The 25335-nt window shown below is 43.6% G+C and overlaps 1 protein-coding gene across 8 annotated transcripts in view; it reads left to right on the plus strand.

The window, feature by feature from the left end:
- Positions 1–25335, plus strand: part of ADGRV1 (adhesion G protein-coupled receptor V1) — a 237345-nt gene that overhangs the window by 125152 nt on the left and 86858 nt on the right. For all 8 annotated transcript variants that reach the window (XM_053409101.1, XM_053409099.1, XM_053409103.1 and 5 more), the window contains 3 exons: positions 196–335; positions 1455–1615; positions 10102–10202. In XM_053409101.1, coding sequence (XP_053265076.1) covers positions 196–335; positions 1455–1615; positions 10102–10202 — 402 coding nt within the window. The remainder of the gene's footprint in view (positions 1–195; positions 336–1454; positions 1616–10101; positions 10203–25335) is intronic.

Consider the following 25335-nt stretch of genomic DNA (forward strand, 5'->3'; position numbering starts at 1 on the left):
ATGAGGTCCCAAATATGGTGCCCAGCAGCTTCAGGTAAAGTGTCTGAGGTGGTTTAGATGGGAAAGACCTTACCCTAAATCTAAGACCTTGACAAAACTGGTGCTAGGATAAATTGACTAGAGGTCTGGCTTTGCATATTTAGTGTACAAATGAGTGTTTTTATAGGAAATAAATCTCCACTTTGTCCATTTCAGATTTTTTCAATGAGTTTGAAGAGTCAGAGTCCTCTTCTACTGAAAGATAACAATGAGGTCACCTATCGGATTTATTCTACAGACAGCAGAATTGTTCCACACAAGTCTTTATGTCTCCTTTGGAATCAGGCTGCTGAAAGGTATATTTTCTCATTCTTGACTGCACTGAGAAGACTTCTGCAGGGAAAGGCAACCTAAAAATGAAATATACTCATTTATATCTCAGGGAAGCATAAAAATGTAATGGTCTATTTAAAAGCAAATTCTTCATTAAAAAAAGAAACATTTTCAATGGCTTTGAGTTGGGGCTAATACTTTTAAATAGTCAAAATTACTATTCAGATTTAGATTATTTCTGGACCAGAATCTTTTCAGGGCTCTGGGAACAAACCTGGTCTGCAAACGTTTGTAGAAAGCATCACTGATCTGTGTTGGGGTGCCAAGTAAGGGCTAATTTGGCACTGCTGCGGTGAGAGAGAAGCACAATAATAATTGCCATTAAATTAACAATGAACCCTACCCTATTCCATGGGGTAAGAGAGTACCCCTGGGAAGGACTTCTCTAGACTTGGAGCAAGACGTAAGTATGCCACATGGATCATTATGCCAGGCCTCAGCCTGGACCCGCTTAGGCTGGGCATGGGATCAGTGATAGCACACCAGAGCTTGCAGTCTCTTTGGCATATCAACACATATTTACTTCATCTGCTTGAGTTAATTTGCCAGGCCTCATATCAGCTACCTTTTTAGACTTTTCTTGCCTGACAAGTTCTCCAAAATTATCAAATCCAAGAATCTGCCACCAGAATCTAACCCGCCCGCCCCTCTCCTGCCCTGTGAGGTTAGACATTAACCTGTTCAAATTCTATCCTTTCTTTTAAGAATAAATGAAGAGCTTACCGGATCAGGTCATCTAATATAGCATTCTGTTCTCACTGTGCCTGCAACAGGAAGCCGGAAAGCAGGACCTGACTGCTTGTGATTCCCAGCAACTGGCCTTCAAAGGCCTACTGCCTCCAACAAATTTTTCATTGATATCTCGCATTCTCAGTCACTCATTACCACAGAACGTATTTCCCCTTGGCACATGTAATAGGTGCATTAACTCTTACTTGAGAGGAGTTGGAAGAATATGTTATCCTTGTGATGGAGCCCACAACTCAAAATATTCCACGTTTTGCTCGTGTTTGTATTATGATTATTGATTTCCAGACTAAAGACTAATGAATTAACATCGTTGACCTTTGTTTCCTCTGTAGCTGGTTGTCTGACAGTCAGTTCTGCAAAGTGATAGATGATTCCTCAGATTATGTGGAATGCTCCTGTTCGCACATGTCTATTTACGCAGCTTATGCACAAACAGACAGCTTGTCTTCTTACAACGAAGCTTTCTTTTCATCTGGTTTCATCTGCATTTCTGGTCAGTTGATAACATTATTATTTTTACGTTTATGAATTGTGTACTGATTTTTTAAAAGCAAATAATGCATGAAAAATATTGTTTCTGGAATGGACTTGAATAGCAGAAAGCACATAGGCCATGATACAAAGAGCTGCTTCAGCACACACAGTGGAATTTTTGATTCTCCTCCCCCGCCCCGCCTCTGGAATCCCAGACCTCAATGCCTTATCACAAATGGCTTTTGGAACTCCCCTCAGGTTTTAAAAGAGATTTGTTAGTGCAGCATGGAAGACTAAGTCATACAAGTCCAAACCTCTCTCAGGCACATGAAACTAGTTATGTGATTCTTTTGGATCCAAGACAAAATAAGCTATAACCCATAATCAAACTCTAAAGGAGGACATGCCCAAATATAAAAATCCCAGAGTTCCTGCTCTCTTGAACTTTGAACCAAAGGGTAAAAATAAATCTCAGAGTCTTCTAGTTAACAGGAACTAGCAACCTTTAGGCTCCAATCCTATATACACTTTAGAAAGGGAGTAGGCTTACTTTTGAGTAGACATGCATAGAATCGTACTGGTTGAGTGAAATCAAAAGGAATCACACTTTGGTGAAATGATTCTACAGTTGTGCCCAGTAGGCCAAAGCTTTATCTTTTGACTTCTAGACTTCTTCACTCAATAGGTTGTATTCTGTCTTGCTGTTCAGTGGGCAGTAGCGATGCTTTTCTTTGCAGAAAAGAGCCAGGTCCAGCAGAGATGCTTGCAATTTTCATTTATTCCCCCTCCCCCTGCAGCTCTCCTCTCCAGTTCTGATTACCCAGAGCAGATTTTGGGAGCACAGGAGGCTGCAGGGTGGAAGAGGAATGGGCAGAAATGGCTTTTCCCTCCCCCTCCTGCCTGCGGGAGCATCCAATTCACAACTCTGGATCCAAGACCTTATATTTTAGTTACCAGCCTAATATTTATAAGTGTAACCCTACAAATGTAGCAGGCCCAAAATGAATATGCAGAGTAAAATCCATTGGCTGAAATTCAAACACTTCTAGACCCCAAATCTTATCCAGCCCAGCAGTTTGTCCTGTTTAAATAGGGTTGCCATGTTGTGAAGAGCGAAAAAGAGGACATGGAGACCCATCGCCTTCCATCACCGCGGACTCACACACCATATACCCTTCAACATTTCTCGGATGAAAATAGGGACATCCTATTCCATAACAGCAGTAGCAGCAGCAGCAGCAATAATTTAATTATTTGTACCCCACCCATCTGAATCGGTTGCCCTAGCCACTCTGGGCGGCTTCCAACATATATAAAAACATAATAAAACATTAAACATTTAAAAACTTCTCAATATATGGCTGCCTTCAGGTATCTTTTAAAGGTTGTATAGTTACAAAAACAAAATACAGTATGAAGATCTAAGCAGTATGGTGATCAAAGGAAAGGAGCAAAGCTTTTAGGGGGGAAATGGGGTGCCAAGTGCTTCAGCCATTTCCCCCACCCCAACCCCCAGCACTTCCTTTGCTAGGTTCTTCAGTCTGCTAAGATTTCAAGATGTATAAATCAGAACACACACACACAGACACGGGGAAGGGGGCCTTTCCCTGACCTTACATGAGAGCTGTGTATTTTAACTTACATTCAAGAATTGTGTTTAGAGGTACCCAATGTTATTTGGTTAATCTCCGCACTAGCTATCCAATAGCTCATTGGTCTTAGACAAAGAACTTTTAATTAGAACTGTGAGAGCTCGGGGGGATCCTCTTTGAAGTGTAGGTAGGTTCCCATGAGGCAAGACACAGTGATAACAGCAAGAACCTTTATTGAACTACATAACTAGGAAACGGGGGCAAAGCAACTGCTTATATACATTCCTGGAAGCCTGGGCCACTCCCACTCCCCACGTGATTGGCTGTCTACTCTTCTAAGCTGCAAATCATGACTCAGAGTTCAAGGGCCAATGGCAGAGGCCCAAATCCTGAAATGTTCTGTGATTGTACATCATGTATCGAATCAGAACACAGGAGCTCAGAATCCTTAGTCCAGACTCAGCTCAGGCAAACACAGACCACTGAACACTCTTTACCAGCAAGCTCTCTTTCTTTTCTTAGGTCTTTCTAATATTGCAGAATAGAGTCAACCGATCAATGGATAATGCACTGGTTTGGGGTGGGTTTCCTGGCATTGAGGCACGCAGAGGAGTATATGGGAGACCCTAAAGCGAGGAAGGATGGAAGGGGAGACAGAGAGAAAGAGAGACCTGCTGTGATGGGATGGTGAGCTGCTTGTGCGTAAAATCCTAGTCCCTCAGAGTTTGGCTAAGTCCACAAACCTCTGTCTGTGACAGAGCTCCTTAAGCATGGCTCCATCAGTCGCTCGTTGAATCGGACAGTGGGCGTTTACGGAACTTCTTCCAGCATAAAAGCTCCTTAACGGAAACGCGTCTTCTGGACTCTCGGCGTGACAGTTTCCGGCGAGGAGTGGGTGTCCCTACAGGAGGTCCTGAAACCTCCCCACTGTTCTCGCTTGAAGTATCTCTGAGCCCTCCCTCCGACTCACTTTCCCTTGGAACTCCACTTCTCCCCCTGCTGGTCCCCTCCTCAGCTGAATGGTCTCTCTCACCCTCCGTGAGCCCTTTCACCTCCTGCGTCTCAGATGGCAGTTCCCTGACATCCACCTCCCCTCCAGGGCCCCCTTCACCCCCTTCCCTCCCCTCCTCTGCGGGAGGCGAGGGAGCAAAACCCCTGAAGGAACCTCCCTCATCTTCCGAAGTTTCGAACACTTCCCTCCACCTCTTGCTGTTTCCGGTTTCCAAGTACTCCTCCTCATCGGAGTCTGTTCCTCCTTCCAACTCCGATTCCCTGAATCCTTCCAGTTCCTCCTCATCGTCGGTGGTGCCAAAGTACTCCCTCCGGAACCTCGCTACTGGCTGAGGTTTCCTGGGGAACCCTTGGTGGAACGTTTCGATCAAGATCTCGTCACGGACCTCCTCTACCGTCACCCAGGTGTTTTCCGACTCCGGTTCCCCTTCCCACGCGACCAAATACTCCACCTGATTACCCTTCCACCTGGAGTCAATGATTTCCGCCACATGGTTGCTGCTTTCCCTTTCTTCTATGGCTGGCCCCCGTGTGGATACCCCTTCACCTTCCCCCCTATATGGTGACAGTAATGACCTGTGGAATACTGGGTGCAGTTTCATGTGGTTCGGTAACCGGAGTCTGAAAGCCACTGGGTTGACCTGTTGGATGACCTCAAATGGTCCCAATCTTTTGGGTCTCAATTTCTTGCAACCCCCCTTGAACGGCAACCCTTGGGTTGATAGCCAGACCTGACTCCCCACCCTAATGGTTTCACCTTCCCTTCTGCTCTTGTCTGCCTGCCTCTTATATTCTTCTTTGGCCCTTTCTAAGTTGAGTTGGAGTTGACGATGGATCGCTTCCATTTCTTCTACAAAATGTTCAGCGGCCGGGACACTCCATCTCTCCCCTCCTCCCCCTGGAAACGCCCTGGGGTGGCACCCATAATTAGCCAAAAAGGGGCTCATCCCGGTGGACACATTCTCTGCATTATTGTAAGCAAATTCTGCTAGCGCCAACTTTTCGACCCAATCGTTCTCTCTGTCATTGACATAACACCTCAGGTATTGTTGGAGGATACCGTTTGCCCTCTCCGCCTGCCCATTGGTCTCAGGGTGCCTGGCAGTCGAAAAGTTGACCTCTACGTGCAACAAGCTCATAAGTTTCCTCCAGAATCTGGACGTGAACTGTTTCCCTCTGTCGGAGACCACCCTCAAGGGGGCGCCATGCAGCCTAAAAATATGTTCTACAAACAATTTCGCTGTCTCTTCCGCCGTGACTGCATGTGAGCAAGCTACAAAGTGACCCATCTTAGTTAACAGGTCTACTACGACTAGTATGGCGGTTTTCCCCTGGGATTTAGGCAGATCAGTCATAAAATCTATCGATACCGCCTCCCACGGTCGTTCTGGTGTTGGTAACGGTTCTAATAACCCCGCTGGTGCCCGCCTTTCTCCTTTGGCTCTCTGGCATTGGTCACACCTTCTCACATACTCCCGTACATCCTCCCTCACCTTGGGCCACCAAAACTCCCTGGTCACCAACCACATGGTCTTGTGTTGCCCAAAATGCCCCGCTGTGGGATTGTCGTGCAGCTGTTTGAGTACTCTCCCCCTCAATTCCCCTTCGGGTATATATAGTGCCCCTTTGTAATACAATGCCCCGTTTCTTTCTTCAAAACCTCCGGGGTCTTCTCCCTCTCTCCTTAAACCTCTGAGCTTATCCTGGGCGTATTCATCATTTACCGTTCCCTCTACCAGTTCTCTTTGCCCCACCCAGGCCGCCCCACACACCCAGTGGTCCTCTGGGATAATATGTCTCTCTTCAGGCGCTCCCTCCCCCTCCAAATATTCAGGTTTGCGAGAGAGAGCGTCCGCTCTGATGTTTTCTGGACCTGGCACATAGCAGATTTCAAAATGGAATTTGGAGAACTCCTGGGCCCATCTCACTTGTCGTTGGTTGAGCACTCGTGCCGTTCTCCAATACTCCAAATTCTTGTGGTCCGTACACACTTGCACCTTATGCTGTGCGCCAATTAGTAAGTGTCTCCATCTCCGGAACGCTTCGTGAATGGCGAGTAGTTCTCGGTCATATACGGTGTAGTTCCTCTCAGATTTGTTCAGCTTACGCGAAAAGAAGGCACACGGTCTCCATTCCGACTTATTGCTCCCTGGCTGAAGCAGCACCGCCCCCACCGCCCGGTCTGAGGCATCAGTTTCCACTCTCATGGGTTTTTGTAAATCCACATGCAGGAGTTGTTCTTCCGAAGCGAATGCCCTTTTCAATTCCTCAAATGCTTGCTCCGCCTCCGCCGTCCAAACGAATTTCTTCTTGCTGCTTAGACAGTCCGTGATGGGAGCCGTTAAGTGGGCAAAGTTCTTGATGAATTTACGGTAAAAGTTCCCAAACCCTAAGAAACTTAGCACATCCTTTTTCGTTTTCGGTGTCTTCCATTCCAGCACCGCCTGGACCTTGCCTGGATCCATGGCTAATCCCTTGTCTGATAAGCGGTACCCCAGGAATTCCACCTCCTTGGTGTGAAACTGACACTTCTCCAATTCCACCCACAGCTGGTTTGCTTGCAGCTGGCTCAGCACTTCCCTGACATCCTTTACATGCTGCTCCTCATTCTCTGAATATATCAGCACGTCATCGAGGAAGGCCACGCAATTCTTGTAGAGCAAAGGTCCCAGGACATGGTTCATGAGCGATTGAAAACAGGCGGAGCCTGATTGCAATCCGAATGGCATAACGAGATATTCAAAAGCCCCCAAAGGGGTGAACATGGTGGTTTTCCATTCATCCCCTTTCTTTATTCGTATCAGGTTGTATGCCCCTCTCAGGTCCAGTTTCGTGAATATCTTTCCCTTCCTCACCCTGGTCAAAATGTCATCAATCCTGGGCATGGGGAAAGTCACTGGTTCTGACACGGCATTTAGCCGCCGGTAGTCCACTACAAGCCTGGGTTTATCCATGTTTTTTTTGTCCACAAAAAACACTGGGCTCCCCCCCACCGCTCTGGACTCTCTGATGAAGCCCCTCTTCAGGTTTTTATCAATAAACTCCCTTAACTCCTGCATTTCCCTGTCTGACATGGCGTACAGCTTGCCCACGGGGAGCTGGGCCCCAGGGACCAGGTTAATTTGGCAGTCAAAGTCTCTATGCGGTGGTAGTTTATCTGCTTCCCTTTCGCTGAAGACCTTGCTCAGGTCAGCGTATTGTTTGGGCACCTTCCCTTTGTCCGCCACTTCTGTCCCTGCTAGAAAGGCTTTTGCCCCTTCTGGCACCTTTCCCTCTCTGCAGTGTTCCAGGCAATGTGCTGACCCAAAGGAGACCACTCTCTGATGCCAGCCCACTAGCGGGTCATGCAACGCTAGCCAGCTCATTCCCAAAATGACGGGAGCCCCTCCCAGGGTGGCCACATTGAACGCTATCCTTTCGGTGTGCCTGGCCACCCTCATAACCATTGGGACGGTCTGTAGGCTAACTTCTCCTCCCAACAGCTCCCTCCCATCGATCGTGGTCACCTGCAGGGGGTTGCTTAAAGGGAGTGTCTGTATCTGGTGTTCAGCTGCAAACTCCTTACTCATAAAATTACAGGAGCTGCCTGAGTCCAACAGCGCCTTTGTCTTTAGTGGGTATCCGTTTGCCAGCTCTAGCAACACCTCTATTACTAGGGCTGGTCTTGGAGGTTCCGGAGTGGGCACTTTTACTGCTCCTTGGCCTGGCTGCAGTGCCCTGACGGTGGCAGCCAGGCGTTGGCTTTTACTGGCTCCTGGACTCCCTCCTCCTTCCCCCCAACAGCTCCCGCCATCCCTTGCCATTCCTTTCTTTGCGGGCAGACTCTGGCAAAGTGACCTGGCTGCTGGCAGAGATAACATTTCTTGGTGCTCTTTCCCTCCTTCTTCCTCCCTTCACTGGGATTTGAAACTGCGCGCGCGCTGTTCCAACTTCCATCGGCTCTCCTGGCGGGAAACTTGGCTCTGGAATCTCTGGAATGCGGAAATCCCTCCAACGCTCTCCTTTCCCCTCCCGCTTCTCCAAGGCTCTTGCCTCCTGGCGCGCTCCAATGGTCAGCGCTGATTTGGTCAGCTGGTCCATAGACTCCGCCCTGGGAGCCCGGGAAAGTTCGTCTTTCACCGCCGAAGAAAGCCCCTCTTCAAAGAGCATTTGAATGGGTTCCGCCGATAGGTCCCATCCCAATTTATGTATCAACATTGTAAACTCAGTCCAGTACTCACGAACCGATCGGCTCCCCTGTTTGCAAGCCATCAATTGTCTGCGCACCAGTCCCTGTTCAATCTCGCTGGAAAACATCAAATCCATGGCGCGAAAAAACTTCCTCGTGTCCTTCAGCATTTCACTATTCCCTGCCATCAGGGGTCTAACCCAGTCTCTCGCCCCCCCTTCGAGATGGCCAATCACAAACGCCACTCGCGATGCCTCGTCGGGAAAGTCGTTAAACTGCAGCTCGAGAGCATACTGCATCTCTGTCCTAAAGGCTTGGTAGTTCCTGGGGTCCCCCCCAAACTTCTGCACCAATCCTGGCATCTTTCTTGCTAGTGTAGCGCCTTTTGCCTTTTCTGCATCCTGCGCCCTCCTTTCTTCTAGCCTCGCCGTTTGCAGTGCTAGCTGGACTTCCAACACCCTGTACCTTTCTTCCAGGCTTGGACCCTCTCCAGCTCCTCCTGCTCCCCCGGCTCCGGCTGGGTTGCTCATGATGCCTCTCTGCACAAGCTGCTTTCAGGGACTGTCCGATTGCTGTGATGGGATGGTGAGCTGCTTGTGCGTAAAATCCTAGTCCCTCAGAGTTTGGCTAAGTCCACAAACCTCTGTCTGTGACGGAGCTCCTTAAGCATGGCTCCATTAGTCGCTCGTTGAATCGGACAGTGGGCGTTTACGGAACTTCTTCCAGCATAAAAGCTCCTTAACGGAAACGCGTCTTCTGGACTCTCGGCGTGACAGTTTCCGGCGAGGAGTGGGTGTCCCTACAGGAGGTCCTGAAACCTCCCCACTGTTCTCGCTTGAAGTATCTCTGAGCCCTCCCTCCGACTCACTTTCCCTTGGAACTCCACTTCTCCCCCTGCTGGTCCCCTCCTCAGCTGAATGGTCTCTCTCACCCTCCGTGAGCCCTTTCACCTCCTGCGTCTCAGATGGCAGTTCCCTGACACCTGCTAAGGGAGATGCCAGCAGAGACCCCCTCAGGGAGTCTTTCCTGCCTGCTCATGGGCTGCTTACTGGGCATCAGCATGGCAAATAGCTCCGAGAGGTCTAGGTTGCAGCTGTTCAATCTGCCCTTACATGATGAGCCCAATCCCAACATCCACCATGCGGGTGCACCCTAGGGATAGGAAAAGGTTAAGAGTGATCCTTGCATGCACGCTTCCTGGCTCTGCTTGCAAAGCAAGTCTTTGTACAGAGAGCAGCAGGTGCATCCATAGAGATAGGAAAAAGTAAAGAGTGATACTCATATGCATACTTCTTGGCTCTGTTTGCAAAATTCAAAAAATCCACACAGACTGAAAATTTATCCCTGAAAAAGAGGATGTGTCCGGGGGAAAAGAGGATGTATGACAACCCTATCCTATTACATTTGTGTGCTGCATAAAGGTTCTTTATTGAAACAGTCATTGTTTGTGCATGAATACATTCTAGCACTGAGAATTCCCATAAGGTATCTGTGACTCTCCAGGAAAAGGTAAACACTGTGAAAATATCTCAGAAGCAGGAGAGATGAAAGGCTGGCCTGGAGTTGTAAACAGTGGTGCAATAACTTTGAAATGGGTCTTATGAAATGGTCTAAATTAAATATATGGTACACTGAGTTTCTTGCATATTTCATAGTTCTGTGGCTACTTTATAATCTGGCCTATTGCCAAATAACAATCTTAGTATAACCCATGTTTTTGTTTTGTTCAAACAGGTTTGATCTTGGCTATTTGTTCACACCTGTTTTGTACCAGGTCTTCAATGTTTGCAGCTAAACTCCTTACTCATATGATGGTTGCCTGCCTGGGTACTCAGGTAGGAACATGCTGAATATAAGACTATCAAAAGCTCACATTTATCCTGAGTCCCTGCTTCCTGTTCCCACATATGTTGAATCTGATTGTTTCTTGTGTGAGGGAAAAGCACCCTATGTATGGTCAAAGGTATTCCCTACTAGGTGGTTTTGCCAGGGTGCAAGCAGATTCTAGAGTACCGTTTATTTGTTGCAACTGTGTAGAATCTTGAATCTCTTGATTGCACACAACAGTTATTTTGATTTTTAGAATGCTATAAAAATGTGAGATTCATGGGAATAGCTAAGATTCAGATTCCTTTTGAAGGGATTTTTTTTGAGGCGGGGGGACATTCTCCCTCACAACAGTGTTGTGGCTATTTTTGCTTTATATTCTTTTCTTCAATCCCCAGAACAGCTTACAACACCTAAAAACATGGGGGATGTCTTTCTAAAAGGGGTTATCTGGTGCCTTAAATATGGCACTCCATTCTGAGCACAGGGATTTTGATATGGGCAAAGAACAAAGAGCATCACGGAAAATGATCTGAGGACACAGCAGAAGGGATGAAGGATTGAAGCCAGCTGAGCTTCTCAGTTATTTGAGCAGCTGGAAAACTCATGCCCACCCCCTTAGTTGTATTCCTCTAGGCAGGCATATGAGAGTTGGCTTATTGGAATGGACATAGAAGCTAAGTATGTACAACTCAGATAAGTAAAGTGGTCTGTATCCTTAGCTCTGGATGAATGGTATAAAATATGTATGCACACCACGGCTACTTCACTAGAGATATGAAGCCCCAATTAACTGACAGCAGCTATTGGTAAAGAAAACTGTAGCTTATATTTGAGCAGCTATGCTATTGAATTTGAAGAGTGAAATTAAGTACAAGAACATACGTAGAATCCCTTCTAATGCTAATACAATGTAATGTGTAGGGAAAGCCAGCCTCCAATGGAAAGGTAGATAATGGAGGACTCCCCCTCTGCTTGAAAAAGTGCTGAAGCTATCAAAGAAATTACAGTAAAATGAAAGAGGGACCTGGGACATACGATCAAACCCAATATTTGGAATGAATTATGGACTAAAAATATAAAATTCACGGCTTGTTTCCTTATAAGGGAAAATCTTATGAAAATGTACTATAGGTGGTACCTGACCCCTGTAAAACTTGCAAAAATAAATAAATCAAACAATAACAAGTGCTGGTGATGTAAGGAACAGATAGGAACATACTACCATATGTGGTGGTCCTGTCTAGAGATACAAAGATTTTGGAACATGATTTATGAAGAGATAAAGAGATTGATAAAAACTACATTTAGCAAGAAACCGGAAGAATTTTTACTAGGAATGGTTTCAGATAATATTCCCAAAAACAAAACTAGGCTATTTATGTATGCAACGTCAGCAGCAAGGGTTATAGTGGCAAAACACTGGAAAGATAAAAATACATCCACTAAAAAGGAATGGGTAGTCAAATTGTGCAAGTACTTGGAGCTCGCAAAGCTGACAGATGCAATAAGAGATGAACCTAAAAAATTGGTGAAAGAAGAATGGGAATAATTATTTAGGGGACAAGGGCTCAACAAGAAAGATCTGGCTATGTTTAGAATGATACCGCATAGAGAAATGTTCCCTGATACCAAGATGAGGGATTCCTTTGGAATGCAGATAGAGATAATTGATAAGAATAATGATCTGTTGTGAGCTTGACGGAAGTGTACATTAGATTAGCTTTCCTGCTTTAGCTCATCTTCCTTTTTCTTTTTCTTTTTCTTTTTTTTCTATTTTTCTTTTTTCTTTTCTTTTATCTTTCCCATAGTTGCTTATGTTCTGTGTCATGTACTTCGATATTTTTTGTAGGTTTTTTTATTACTATTAAGGAATTTTCCTTTGTAATTTTGGTTGTCTATATTTATATGTACCTGTTTAAAGCAAAATAAAAGTTATATATATATATATATATATGTATGTATGTATGTATGTATATATAGAAAAAGTGCTGATCTTTCAGCAAAAATATACAACTTACTCCTAAAATTTGCCTCTGTAACATAGTATTATGAGGTAGTTAACATAACACTTCTGCCCCCCCCACCCAAAAAAGCAAAAAAAGAGAAAAGGATTTGGGGTGGGGGTGACAAAGTGGGTGACAAGGATCATTTAATCTAGAATTATTGCATAGAAGATCAAGCCTACTGAGGAAGACTTAGCATGGCTTCTGCAAAGGAGAATATTGTCTCTTTAAACCTTCCAGGCTTTTTTTTTAAAAGAATGTCAGCAAATATGTAGGTAAGAGTTAACAAGGAGGCTGTGCACACATTAGCAGCTCAATGCAGCAAGTTTGTTTTCCACTGCTGCATTTCAAGTCACTTTGCATGTGACTCTAAAGCCCTAAATGGCCTTGGTCCTGTATACCTGAAGGAGTGTCTCCACCCCCACCATTCAGCCCAAACACTGAGGTCCAGCTCCGAGGGCCTTCTGGCGGTTCCCTCACTGCGAAAAGCGAAGTTACAGGGAACCAGGCAGAGGGCCTTCTCGGTAGTGGCGTCTGCCCTGTGGAACAGCCTCACATCAGATGTCAAGCAAATAAGCAACCATCCTACTTTTAAAAGACATCTGAAGGCAGCCCTGTTTAGGGAAGTTTTTAATGTTGAATGCTGTATTGTGTTCTTAATATTCGGTTGGGAACCACCCAGAGTGGCTGGGGAAACCCAGCCAGATGGGCTGGTTATAAATAATAAATTATTATTATTATTATTTAGTATTATCAGAGAGATGTAATGTTCGTTGCCTGTTGGGTTTTCCCTCATCCAAACTCCTGTTCATGAAAGTGTCATCTGAGCATGTGCAATAGCTTTCTCAAATGTATACATCTCAGCATAACTGCAAAGTGAATGCTGCTTATGCTTTCCAAATTGGATAGTAGCTGGTTAGCATAGTACCAAAACCATTTTTAAAAATGAAAACAAAAATTAAGTAAAAAATAAATATAGTGAAATGCCTTGTTTGTTAAGGGGACTGAACATAAACTGGTGTTCAACTGGTGTTCTTTCAGTTACATTAGTTTTAATGGGTTCAGATGCAGTTGAGCTGGTATAACTAAAATGATCATAGTCTAGAGAGTCTCAACTCTCAGAAGCTTTTCTTGTGGTCAGCTGCTTTGATTAATCAGGACACATTTGCATCTGTTTATGTGCAATTCCTGTTCTTTTTAATTAAGTCAGAACAAGGAATGTTATCTGGATTGTGCCATTGTTTTCCTTTTGCAAATGTATTAAAGTAAGGGGGGGAAAAGGGAAAACAAAAATATCAGCTCGCATTCGCACTACATCAAATACAAATGCAAGCAGATCATTACCGTATTTTTTGCACCATAACACTCACTTTTTTCCTCCTAGAAAGTAAGGGGAAATGTCTGTGCGTGTTATGGAGCGAATGCCTGCGGGTGGCGGGGGGATCTGCTGCAGTTGTGAGCAGAGGATCCATGGTTCCCCTTCCTTCCCTCCTCCGTGGTTACAAAGCATGGAGCCACATGGATCCTCAGGATTTTTGCATTGGGCTACTCCAAACTCACTGTCAGATCCCATGTCTGTGGCCACAGCATGAACCACAAAAATCATATATCCACTATTTCGTTTAGAATATTTTTTTCTTGTTTTCCTCCTCTAAAAACTACGTGCGTGTTATGGTCTGGTGCGTGTTATAGAGCGAAAAATACGGTATATGCCCTCCAAATATCCAAATAGATATCAGAATGAAGCTGGTGTGTATAGAAAGTACGTTCAAATGCAGCAAGGACATTAAGGTCTTCAAACTATAGCACAGTAGAGGGTGCATATTTATCCTTTCAAGCTTTAAATAATACATCTCTTAGCAACCACAAGAGCTTGTAGAGTCTGTGTTTGCTGTCCTTCTGTTAATCCTAGTGTTACAGGAATATAATTTAAAAGTACATAATCACCTGCAAATATTGAGGATTTTAATTTGGATGACAAATGTGGATTATGTGAATTGTACTACAGTATGCAGCATGGCTTTGTTTTGAATTGTATGCATACTAGTGAGTGTGGAAAGTTGTACAGTCTTCATCAGGTTTTTAACTATTACAGATTCTATGGCTCTATGTTTCTATGAGAATACTTGAATTTACAGGTGTGGAATGAAATACGCGGTTATTGTGGCATGTTTTAAATTATAGATGGATATTGACTACCAAAACCTGCAGGTGGCAGTAAAACCTTTTTTCCCCTTCATGCTTAAAGAAGCTTGCATTCTGAGTGGAATATGTGATACAGTGATTTGGGAAGACAAATAAAATGCTAGTTTGCGGGGTGGGGAGAAGAGCTTCGTTCCACGATAATATGGCACACACATGATTTCCCTCCCCCAAAGTTCTTTTTCCATGTGAGATAAGATAGTTGTTAATGAAAATGAATTCTCGTATGCAACAACAAAGCCTGCTTTTTGCTTTTTCTCTTGCTAAATGTCCCTTGTTGTGAAATGTGAACTCTAATACAGGATCAACCTTGTTATTCAGTAGGCATTCTTTAAAGCACAGAGGCCAAAAAGCAATACACTAAAACTTATCACATCTTGCTGATCTTCAGGGACCAAATATGGACATACCAGCACTCTGAGCTAAGCACCTCTGTTGGTTTTAGGGCACTATTCATAAACATTAATGCTCCATTCCTTTGAAAAGGGTACTAGACCTGATATCAACATTTGAGGAAAATATTCTTGAGATTTATATTATTAAGTGGTGTTGTCTGCTTGTGTTAGATGGTAAGTTAAAAGGTAAGATAAAGGACCCCTAGACAGTTAAGTGCAGTCAAAGGCGACTATGGGGTTGTGGCCAAGGGAGCTGGCATATGTCCACAGACAGCTTTCTGGGTCATGTGGCCAGCATGACTAAACCTCTTCTGGCGCAACAGAACACCATGACGGAAAACAGAGCGCATGGAAACACAGTTTAGCTTCCCGCCACAGCAGTACAGTGGTATCTCGGGTTAAGTACTTAATTCGATCCGGAGGTCTGTTCTTAACCTGAAACTGTTCTTAACCTGAAGCACCACTTTAGCTAATGGGGCCTCCTGCTGCTGCTGCACTGCCGGAGCACAATTTCTGTTCTCATCCTGAAGCAAAGTTCTTAACCCAAGGTACTATTTCTGGGTTAGTGGAGTCTGTAACTTGAAGCGTATGTAACCTGAAGTGTATATAACCCGAGGTACCACTGTACCTATTTATCTACTTGCACTGGTGTGCTTTCCAACTGCTAGGTTGGCAATCTTGTAACGGTAAGATTGTAGGCAGGGGTGTTTTTAAAAATCTCTGTACATCAGTCAGCATATCTCAGGTCCTTTATAGATGATAATTAGTAGGCAATAACAGTTGGCACATGAGTAAATGTGAAAAGACTTCTCCCCACACACACACAAAATTTGGGGGTACAGAAGAGGAAAGGAGTGGAAAAGAAGGGGAAGACCCATTGGGCAAGTGGAAACCATTGCATGAGCTGGCTAAAACCACCAGATGCAATGGTGGCTAATGTGCATTGGAGTGGTAGGGTGGAAGGCAGAAAGGCCAAGAGCAGAGGGTACAAAAGCCAATGACAGGCAGGCAGAGCCAACTAATTGTAGTCATGCTCTCCATCCTCCTCCCTACTCAATTCTGCAATGACAACAATGAGACTAAGGCATATGATAGAATCATAGAATTGTAGAGTTGGCAGGGACCCCAAGGGTCATCTAATCCAGCGGCCTGAAATGCAGGCATCTCAACTAAAGCAACCCCGATAGATGGCCATCCAACCTTTGCTTTAAAACCTGCAATGAAGGAGAGCCCACCACCTTCCAGTAGAGTATGCTCCACTGTTGAACAGCTCTTACTATCAGAAAGTTCTTCCTAATGTTTAGTCGAAACTGAATTTCTTGTCATTTGAATCTATTGGTTTGGGTCCTACCACCTGAAGCAGCAGAAAACAAGCTTGCTCCATCTTCCATGTGGCATCCCTTTAGATATTTGAAGATGGCTATTATAGCTCCTCTCAGTCTCCTTTTATTCAGGTGAAACATACTCAGCTCCATCAACCATTCCTCATAAGGCTGCTTCATACCGTTTCCTCATATAATTGTCAAAACTACATTAAACACTAGTAGTTACTGGTGAAATTAGGATATTCTTCTTCTGCTGTCTTCCTCAGACATATAAATTCTGTCCATATTAACTCCATGTGAATGCCTTTGATGGGGTAAAATGAACCAGCATGTTTGAGATACTGGAATGACTTGTTCATATTTTCCTTTTCATTACTATACTGAAAACTATGCTGATTGAGGTTCCATGAATTTTGTTTCATTTTACTAGAAGACTGTATCTAGGTATAATTCCATTGAATTAGCCTACTGTTTCATCTAAGAGATACTGATTAAAGCTGCCATTTTATATAATTTTCCTTCTTTTCAAAATAGATTTCCTTTTCAAGCAAGTAACACAACCAGGTAATACAACACTACTGAGAATATAAGACTGTTGTGCAAGTATACACAGAATCCAAAGGGAAAGTACCTGTTTAATATGGCAAAAGCTGAATATTTTGTTACAACAGGAGTTGGTACGGGCCTCTTTCATAACAGCAAAAGTCATTTGGAAACAACATTTCTAGTTTCTTGTACTATCCGGTTGAGCAAGGGTATGAAGTAGATAGGAAAATGCAACAGTAAACATCCTGAATTCAGTCTCTGTGAAGGAAGATTTCCTGCCTTTTGTACTTCAAGCAGTTTCGAAAGGGTGTCATGAATCCCTTAGAGGTGTCATGGAGAGGCAGTCAAAAGCTGTGAGTAGGAAGTGGTTGGGGAGCTAGATCTGGAGGACTCTGGAGGGGGTCCCAGCAGAGTGGGAATAGTGGATTCCAAAGCCCAAGGGATGTCTGATTCTGAGGAGGGTCAGAATGGGTAAGGGGGCAAAGATTTGCTCTCCAAAAGAGGCTCAGGCAAACTCGTAAGTGCCTCCCATTACCTCTCTTCCAGACATGCCCCACCCATAGCTTCTCCAGCCAAGTAGTCACCCCTGGCATCTTCTTCTATTACCCAGGAGTCTCTCCTTGATGCCAAGCCAGCATTCACCCTGCCTCCATTGCCTAGGATATGGAGATGCATACAAACCTCCCCTAACCAACCCACTAGGAGTGCCCATTTGCCTGCCCAATGTAGGGACTCCAGTCACATGCTGTGGAAAATGCTGTGCTCACCCTCTCCTTCAAAAGGAAGGGACAGGGGACATGTCACTTGTTGTCTAGCAGTGACCTTGACCTCTCATGTAACTGCTGATCCTTGCAACCTGTGACTTGCCTTATGTCCCACTCTTAATCTGAAAGTGAAAGCCATTGGCAAAACCAGAGTTGTGATTTCCAGTTCCCCGCTGGACAAAGAGAGCCAGGACAAAGAGATAACATTGCCCTTTAGAGGTACTTACCCATAGTTTACTTCCCTGATTTTTTACAATGTGGTAATCAGAAATGATTGAAAGAAAACTGTAGGCTGTTTCTTCCTATATCAGCAGCTGTTGTTTCTGTGTCTTGATTCTTCCCACTTCCTCTTTGTACCAAAGACCTGGGGTTATAACAGACACCAATATTCACATCAAAAGTCTGTTTGTTTGATGCAAGACTCACAAAAGGTACATATAACAGCTTGAGAGAACTATAGCTGTGGATATGGTTCTGTTGAGAGTAGAGGTAACTGGATAAAACTATAGAATGAGTGACCAAACCTGTGGTTCTGCTGGGTTACAGACCTCTCTATTCAATTATGTAGGTTAGCTTTCATCAGAGCAAAGAAAAAACGTTTGTAATGTTAATGGAAATGTTGTTTCATATGGTGATTGCAACATGTGGTACTATGTTTCTAGCACATGGTGAGATGGCATTTCCTTGCTCCCCTGATTTGCTCTTTAAGGTTTAGATAAAGGGGAAACTATTTACCAATTAGTTACTGACTAGAAATGACCTGTATACTGGCTGTGGCTGCATGCAGCCTGCCAGACATAGGAAGAATCGAGCCATGCAATGAGTCAAGTCTTCCCATGACACCATTGTGGACAGAGCTATAGCTCAGTTGCAAAGCATCTGCTTTTCATGCAGAAGGTCCCAGGTTCAACCCCTGGCATCAGCAGGTAGGACTGAGATACCCCTACCGTGTCTGAAACCCTGGAGAGCTGCTGCCAGTCCATGTAGATAATACTTGACCAAGGGTGTGACTCTGAATAAGCAAGCTTCCTATGTTCCTATTCCTCTGCGGTTGCGGTTGTGTAGTAAAATCATCCCCTCACATAAACCAGGAAGCTGCCTTATACAAAGTCTGAACATTGGTCCATCTAGCTTAGCATTGTCCACACTGACTGACATAAACTCTCAGGATTATTTCCCAGGCCTACTTGGAGAATATACATTAGCTCTTCTGGATGCAAAGGAGATGCTGACCACTGATCTAACCAGAATTTAGAGACAACTAATGGCTACAGCCATCATGCTGGGCTTTTTAAAGCACTGGCCAAGTAATAAGAGGTCATCTGCTTTCATACAAAGGCCATGGCAAACAGATAAGCGGCAATGGATTAGCAGCAATATGTGCCCTGGTTCAGTTAAATGAATTTGATAGGTCGCAGTGTAGAGCATACAGTTTTTAATACAACTAATCCTTTCAGACTAGGAGATTTGTGAAGCTTAGGTTGTAAGGATTGGTCTCTGGCAGACAGTGTAGTGCAAGAAATCAAATTCCGGTGATAAAATTAGAAACTTGGGACTGTTCATTTCAGGCTGTCGGCTTTGTTCTTGTTCAACAGAATATTGTCTGTGTTTTAATATCAGTTAAACAACATGCCTGTTTGTGGTCTGCTGCCCTTTCATTGTCTTTGTCCCATAGTAAAGGTAATTCTCATACTCCAAAATTCTCTTAGCTCTTTCACCTGTTTTATTGTTGTGAAAAACAAAGTGGTAAAGTTTTCAGTGAATTCATACTGTATTTATAACTGCCAGCTTGCAGCCAATCCACTGCAGAGGCTGCCACCTATTTTCATTCTACATTGGAGTAGCTTCTACTTCTGAATGGAAAAATAGAAGCAATTAACAACAGTAATACAGTATTATTTCAGGATTTAAATTTTGCTTAGCTTTGTCTAAGCTGGGAATATTTCATAAACAAAGCTACTTGTTCACTCTGTGGGCATAGTAATTATTTTCAAGCTTGACGTGTCCACTATTGTGTTCTGGATGCATGTCTCTCTCACACATTCTGTGACTTTACCACTGGGTCATATGTGGGTTATGTAGCCAAGCAACAGATTCAGAAAATATCACAAACACACTGACCCAGATGAAGGCAGTGTTAATAGCCATGCTTTGGCTATTACTGCAACCTGTCAACCACGTAAGGAAGCCCACTAGGAGCCTGATAAAGTTGCCTACCTGAGACTACACAACTTATTTGGAGGAGTGGGGGTCATCTGGAAGACTACAATATATGGCTGGTAGACTGTATTAAATGTGATGTTTGGTCATTTATTTTAAAGATTGAGGTGCTGTATTTCAATTCCAGTGGTATTTAATTTCTTTTATAAATAACTTAGATGAAGGAGTAGAGGAGATGCTTATCAAATTTGCTGATGATACCAAATGGGCTAATATCTCTGAAGATAGGGCCTGATCCACATATTACACCAAACCAACTATGAGTCCAGGAAAATGCCCCTTGTTGACTTTTATTTCCTTAAAATTAACTGTGGTCATCTGGTTCAGTCTTTGAGAGAGAAATGACTGTCTGCTCCAGTTTTCAGCTTCACTTGAAGCCTAGGCCCAACCAGAGCTTGGGAAGAAAGTAAACACACTATTGCCTGGTAGTAATATTAAACTCATTTTCAAGAATTTTTTCCAAGGAGCATGGAATATTCTACGTTCCAAAATGCAGGCCTGTTTCGCAAAAGAGTTGAAGATAATCAAAGGTACTTTTGTTAGTAATAGAGGCAGAAATAACAGGTAATGTGGAGAGTTCACTGTAGAACCTGCCACCATTTGGTAGCTTTCCAGTTTGTCCTTATTTAACTGCAGTCACAAAAGGTCAGAGAAATAGCCCATGGATTCTGTATGCTTTTCTAATGTCCTGATTGTGTGAAATAAGTGCAAAACATTATTGCATACTCAGCAGACTCATGCTTTATATCATAAAGCATATCCCCTAATTCAAAACAGTTTAATGGATTAATCCATTTTAGCTTTTTACCAGATTCATTGACATTAACTTGCCAAGATAGACTGGCATTGCCGCCCACTTTATTTTTCTCTCTTTCCCTCTCCCGCCACCCTTAGGAGGTAAGCACGATAGTGAATATATGCATGGCATACGGCTGTTGTAGCTTGTGTTCTTGGGGTGATAATTGCTGTGAAATTGCACGGTTCCTGCCTAAGAAGTTGGGCCAAGAAATTGCAGATGGTTCTAAGATACTGCACGCACAACCATAATTGTACATCCCCACCTGATGTAATTAAAAGTAGACACCAATATTTTAGGAGAGAATAAATTAAATGATTAGGCTGCAGTTCCCGGAAGAGTCCGATTTGCTCATTATATCTGGCTTATTTAAGTTTTTTGTTTTTTTAAATAATAACAAGTACAAGTGAAACAGCATTGAGCAACCTCTATTGCCGGAAATGAAGACAGTGTTAGATACATTTTCTTGTTGTAAATAGGCCCAATTACTGCATTATTAATGATATTATTTAAGCACTCATTAAATGTGACATTATTTAATGGGTTCATGTTAGTTTAAAGCCTTCATTATAGGATTGCTATGGGAGGGTTTGCAATCTTGTATTTTTCCATTCAGTTGAAGTCATAGCCGCTGTCATCCTAAGAATTTAGAAACATCTGACCCAGGTGCTATGCATGTTGCAATGTTGGGCTCCCAGCAGTTTTTGCAATCTTAAATGCTTATAATTCTGTGGCAGATTCACCTGCTTCTTTAGTTTCATTTTTCATTATAAATAGTGATGTTAATCTGGAGCCATCTCTAGGCTCACAAGGTGAATTCCAATGAATAACTCAGTACATGACAACTTAGTTTCTTGTGATTTCTGTAACTAACTAGATCAAGTGGGAAGCTTCATTGCAATAGAAATGTTGAAGGCTCCATCTGAAAGGCGTTTGGGCGTATGTCTTTAGTTCAAGTGTCCTTAACTGAACTTAACATGTTCTTTATTTTGTATGTATACATGTAGTAAAGCTTGTAAATCATTTCAGCAGCAGATGTTTGGTTTGAAGAATTTACAAGAATTAGCAGATTTAATCATCTGCAGTTGTGTAGTAGGAAAGTATTTACTAGAACCTTGTTAACACATAGAATCTAAAAATAACACATAGGACACTTTTGGTGCGTATTTAAGAAGTTGCCAGATTCCACTGTAACCTTTGAGTGATTTATGTTATCTTTATCAGGTTTGTAAGAATTCATGTTCAAGATCCAAGGTGAATTTTCTTCTCTGTTAATTTTTAACAACCTTGGTTTTATTTTATATTGCAGTGAATAACACAATTAAATCCTGCACTCAAACTTGGCTTCCTTGTTAGATAAAGAAATTAAAATAAGGTGGTGGTTTTTATTGAAGTGTTATTTGTTGGTGTAAGAGTATGTAAACTCTTAAGACTGTTTTATGATAGAATCATAGAGTTGTTGAATTGGGTGGGACCCTGAGGGACATCTAACTCCTGGAAAGTTACAAAACCTGCTATGGCTGTAGAGATTGATATGGGACATATTTTGTTGCAGCTGGAGCAGATGAAGATGGCTGGTTGTGCTGCTGCTGATGCACCATAACATTTCTTCTCTCTGCACTCCTCCCAGGGCTCATTCTTCCTCTGGTCGCTGTTATGGATGCATGACCTGACTGCCGGTCTGTTAATGCAGTTAATAAATCAACAATAGTATTACTGGGTAATAAATACTACTACTTCTGATATGGAGTTAGGTTGGTGGAGGAGTTTGTGGAGATTTGTTGTCCCGTACTATTTCCCCCTAGGCTTGAGGCTCTTGCCACTGGTGGCAACCGTAGCTTTGTAAATGTGATTGCCCCCAGCATTCTGCGCAGTGCTGCTGTTTGTCAGGAAAAGGATACCAATTTCCTTGAATTCTCTATCGTAGATTTTTTTATTTAGACAGGAGCTTGGGGTGTTTTGTTTACTTTTTGTTAATCTTCCACTCGCAATCTCAGATGCAGGAAAATTCATCCAACTAGAATCCTATGTCATTGGCTCTCTCTTTTTGTTCTGAAACTGGCCAATTCCTGTTTAAAACTCATGTAGCATGTTTGAGGAACTGTGGTTTGAATGACAAGAATGCTCTCCAGTCTTCTGTAGTCCACTTTACACAGTTAGCAAAAGATGTTGGGGGCATGTGGGCACATTTTCGTTGTTGTTTGGTCGTCTTAGTTGTGTTTGACTCTCTATGACCCCATGAACCAGAGCATGCCTTGGAAACTCTCACTTTCTTCTCAAAGTTTCTCCTTTTTTATGTCCATGGAGTTTTCTTGGCAAAATACTGGAGTGGTTCCTTCTCCAGGTGGATCACATTTAGTCTAAACTCTCAGCTATGACCTGTCCATCTTGGATGGCCCTGCACGGCATGGCTCATAGCTTCTTGGAGTTATTCAAGGCCCTTTGCCCCAACAAGGCAGTGATCCATGAAGGGGTGAGCACACTTACCTGGCAGCAAATTGCATTTAAAATGGGTGTGAATAACCCCCCCCCCATCAAGAGTCACATTTATTTGGCACAATCTGTTTGGGACTGTTTGGGTAGGCAGAAAGGCAATGGCAGGTGTGACCAGAGCAATAAGTGGGTTTGGTGAGATTGGTAAGTGATGCTGCCCTAAGGACTGGAGGTTGCCCACCTCTCCCATTAAGCTAGTGGAACTTGCTTGCAACTATGTATGGCAGACACTGGCGGAGGAACAGGAGTGCGGAGGGAGCGGACCACCCCTGGCACCACTATTCCGATAGGGTGCCATCGCGGTGCCCCCCCCACTCACTGGGTGCCACACCCCCACAGGCGGCGCGTCACACCCCAGAACACATGCCATGCCCCTGTGTGCTACACGACACACCCTCGCGGGTGGCATACAATGCCCACGTGGCACCAGCCACGCCCCCAGGATGTGCATCACGCCCCTGGGGGCGCCAGCCACACCCCCGTCTGCCCTCCACCCCCAGTAGCGGAGCATGCAGCTTCGCCACTGATGGCAAAGTCAATATTTGTCTTCAGTCTCTCTGTTGTTATGAAACAAAAGGCACCTTTTTTCTAGCTTCGTTATGTATTTGAACTAAAACCTTTTAAAACAATGTAACCTTACGTTGAACTTATGTTTGTAGAACTTAGTCTGCCAGAGATTATAAAACCTGGTTGAAAGAATGTGCTGAGGCAAGCCAAAATACTTCTGTGTATCACACTCTTCTTAACTTTATGCTGCTCATATTGTCAGTTAATGTGATCCTGAGTTATGCAATGCGTTCTCGAGGACATCTTCGATTGTTATGATAAGCAGCAACCCTAGCAGATAGGCCTGCCTCTCTATGTATGCTCTCAGCTCCCTGCATGTTAAAGCTGTAACCTTTCTCACAAGCAGTCTTGTCCAGGTTCAGAGTGCAAGCCAACCTTGCCAGCTTCAAATCCATAAAAAGCTTTATTTAGTCTGATACGGAGTAGCTTTGCTACGATGACGCTGGAGACCGGGGAGGTGTGCTATTTATTTCTTGTTAAATTTTATATCCTGTCCTTCATTATAAAACAATCACAGGGTAAGTCACAGCATACATAACTATGGGGATATCTCTGGAATACCTCAGTTAGTAGAGCATGAGACTCTAACCCTCAGGGTTGTGGGTTTGAGCCCCACATTGGGCAAAAGATTTCTGCATTGCAGGGGTTGGACTAGATGACCCCCGTGATCCCTTCCAACTCTAAAATTATATGAATACAGCCTTGCAGATATTTCAGACGTCTAACAATTATACATTTCTTCTGCTTAATACAAGTCAAGAGTCAAAAGGCCTTGTTTTAACTTGTCACCAAAAGCTAACCATTGTCTAACCTTTTTAATATTAACGGTAAATTGCATTATTTTTTTTTAAGGCTGGAGTCATAAACACAATTACTAGGGAGTAAGTCCCATTGTTTCCAGTGGAACTTACTTCTGAGCAAACATGCTTAGCTTGCATTGCATAACCATTAGAAGCAGCTTTACAGGTTGTAAATACAGGGAGGTGCCAAAATTGGTAGACCTAAATATTGACATTCCCCCATCCGCTGAGTGCATGTACCTTTAAAAAAAAAATGTCCGCACTGAGATCTAGTTTGTATTCATTCCTGTTCTGTTTTCAACTATGCTAAAATAGTGAATTACTTGGCAGCTAGGAATATTAAAGTAGCAGAGGTCACCCGGATTTGTTTTGTTTTTGGTAAGATTTTCAATCAGTTTATTTCCCCCCCCCATGGCAATCTGACTTTGGAACAGCTGCTTTCAGGAAACAGGAGCATTGTTCACGTACCAGTTGCTGGAAACCACAGGAGGAGAGAGTGCTCCTGTGCTCAGGTCCTACAAGCCATGTTTGGCCACTCTGAGAACATGATGCTGAACTAGATGGGCCAGGAGGCTCTTCTTATGCTCTTAAATTCCCTTGTTTAGATAGGAATGTAGTTGCTGATTAAAGGTAAGTACTGTGTGTTACTTCACTTGCAGGATGTGGTAAGACTGCTGTGTTTAGGGGGTCTGCTGCTCACTGTGCTTCATGGGGCCCTGGATTTCTTCTCTGAAGTCCTGCCCTAATGGCACTACTGCACATAGACACAAAACGTGCCTCGTGTTTTTCACAATGCCAAATGATCTTATCAAATTTTCCAGCCTTGGAAATGTTGACTATTAAAAGGCCGTTTGGTTCTTGTAATAAACACGCAAGGAGGACAGTTTCAGTTTGCCCATTTTTAGACTTGCATTCTTTGCCCTGTTTGTTTTGCAGTGTTTTGTAGGTCTGCAAATCATTTGCCCTTTCATGGATCCTGGAAGACAAAACTCAGTCAGGAAGTTCAAAGTTACCTGTGGAAAGAATG

This window comes from Podarcis raffonei, chromosome 11 (genome assembly GCF_027172205.1).
Source record: "Podarcis raffonei isolate rPodRaf1 chromosome 11, rPodRaf1.pri, whole genome shotgun sequence".
Classification (NCBI taxonomy): Eukaryota; Metazoa; Chordata; class Lepidosauria; order Squamata; family Lacertidae; genus Podarcis; species Podarcis raffonei.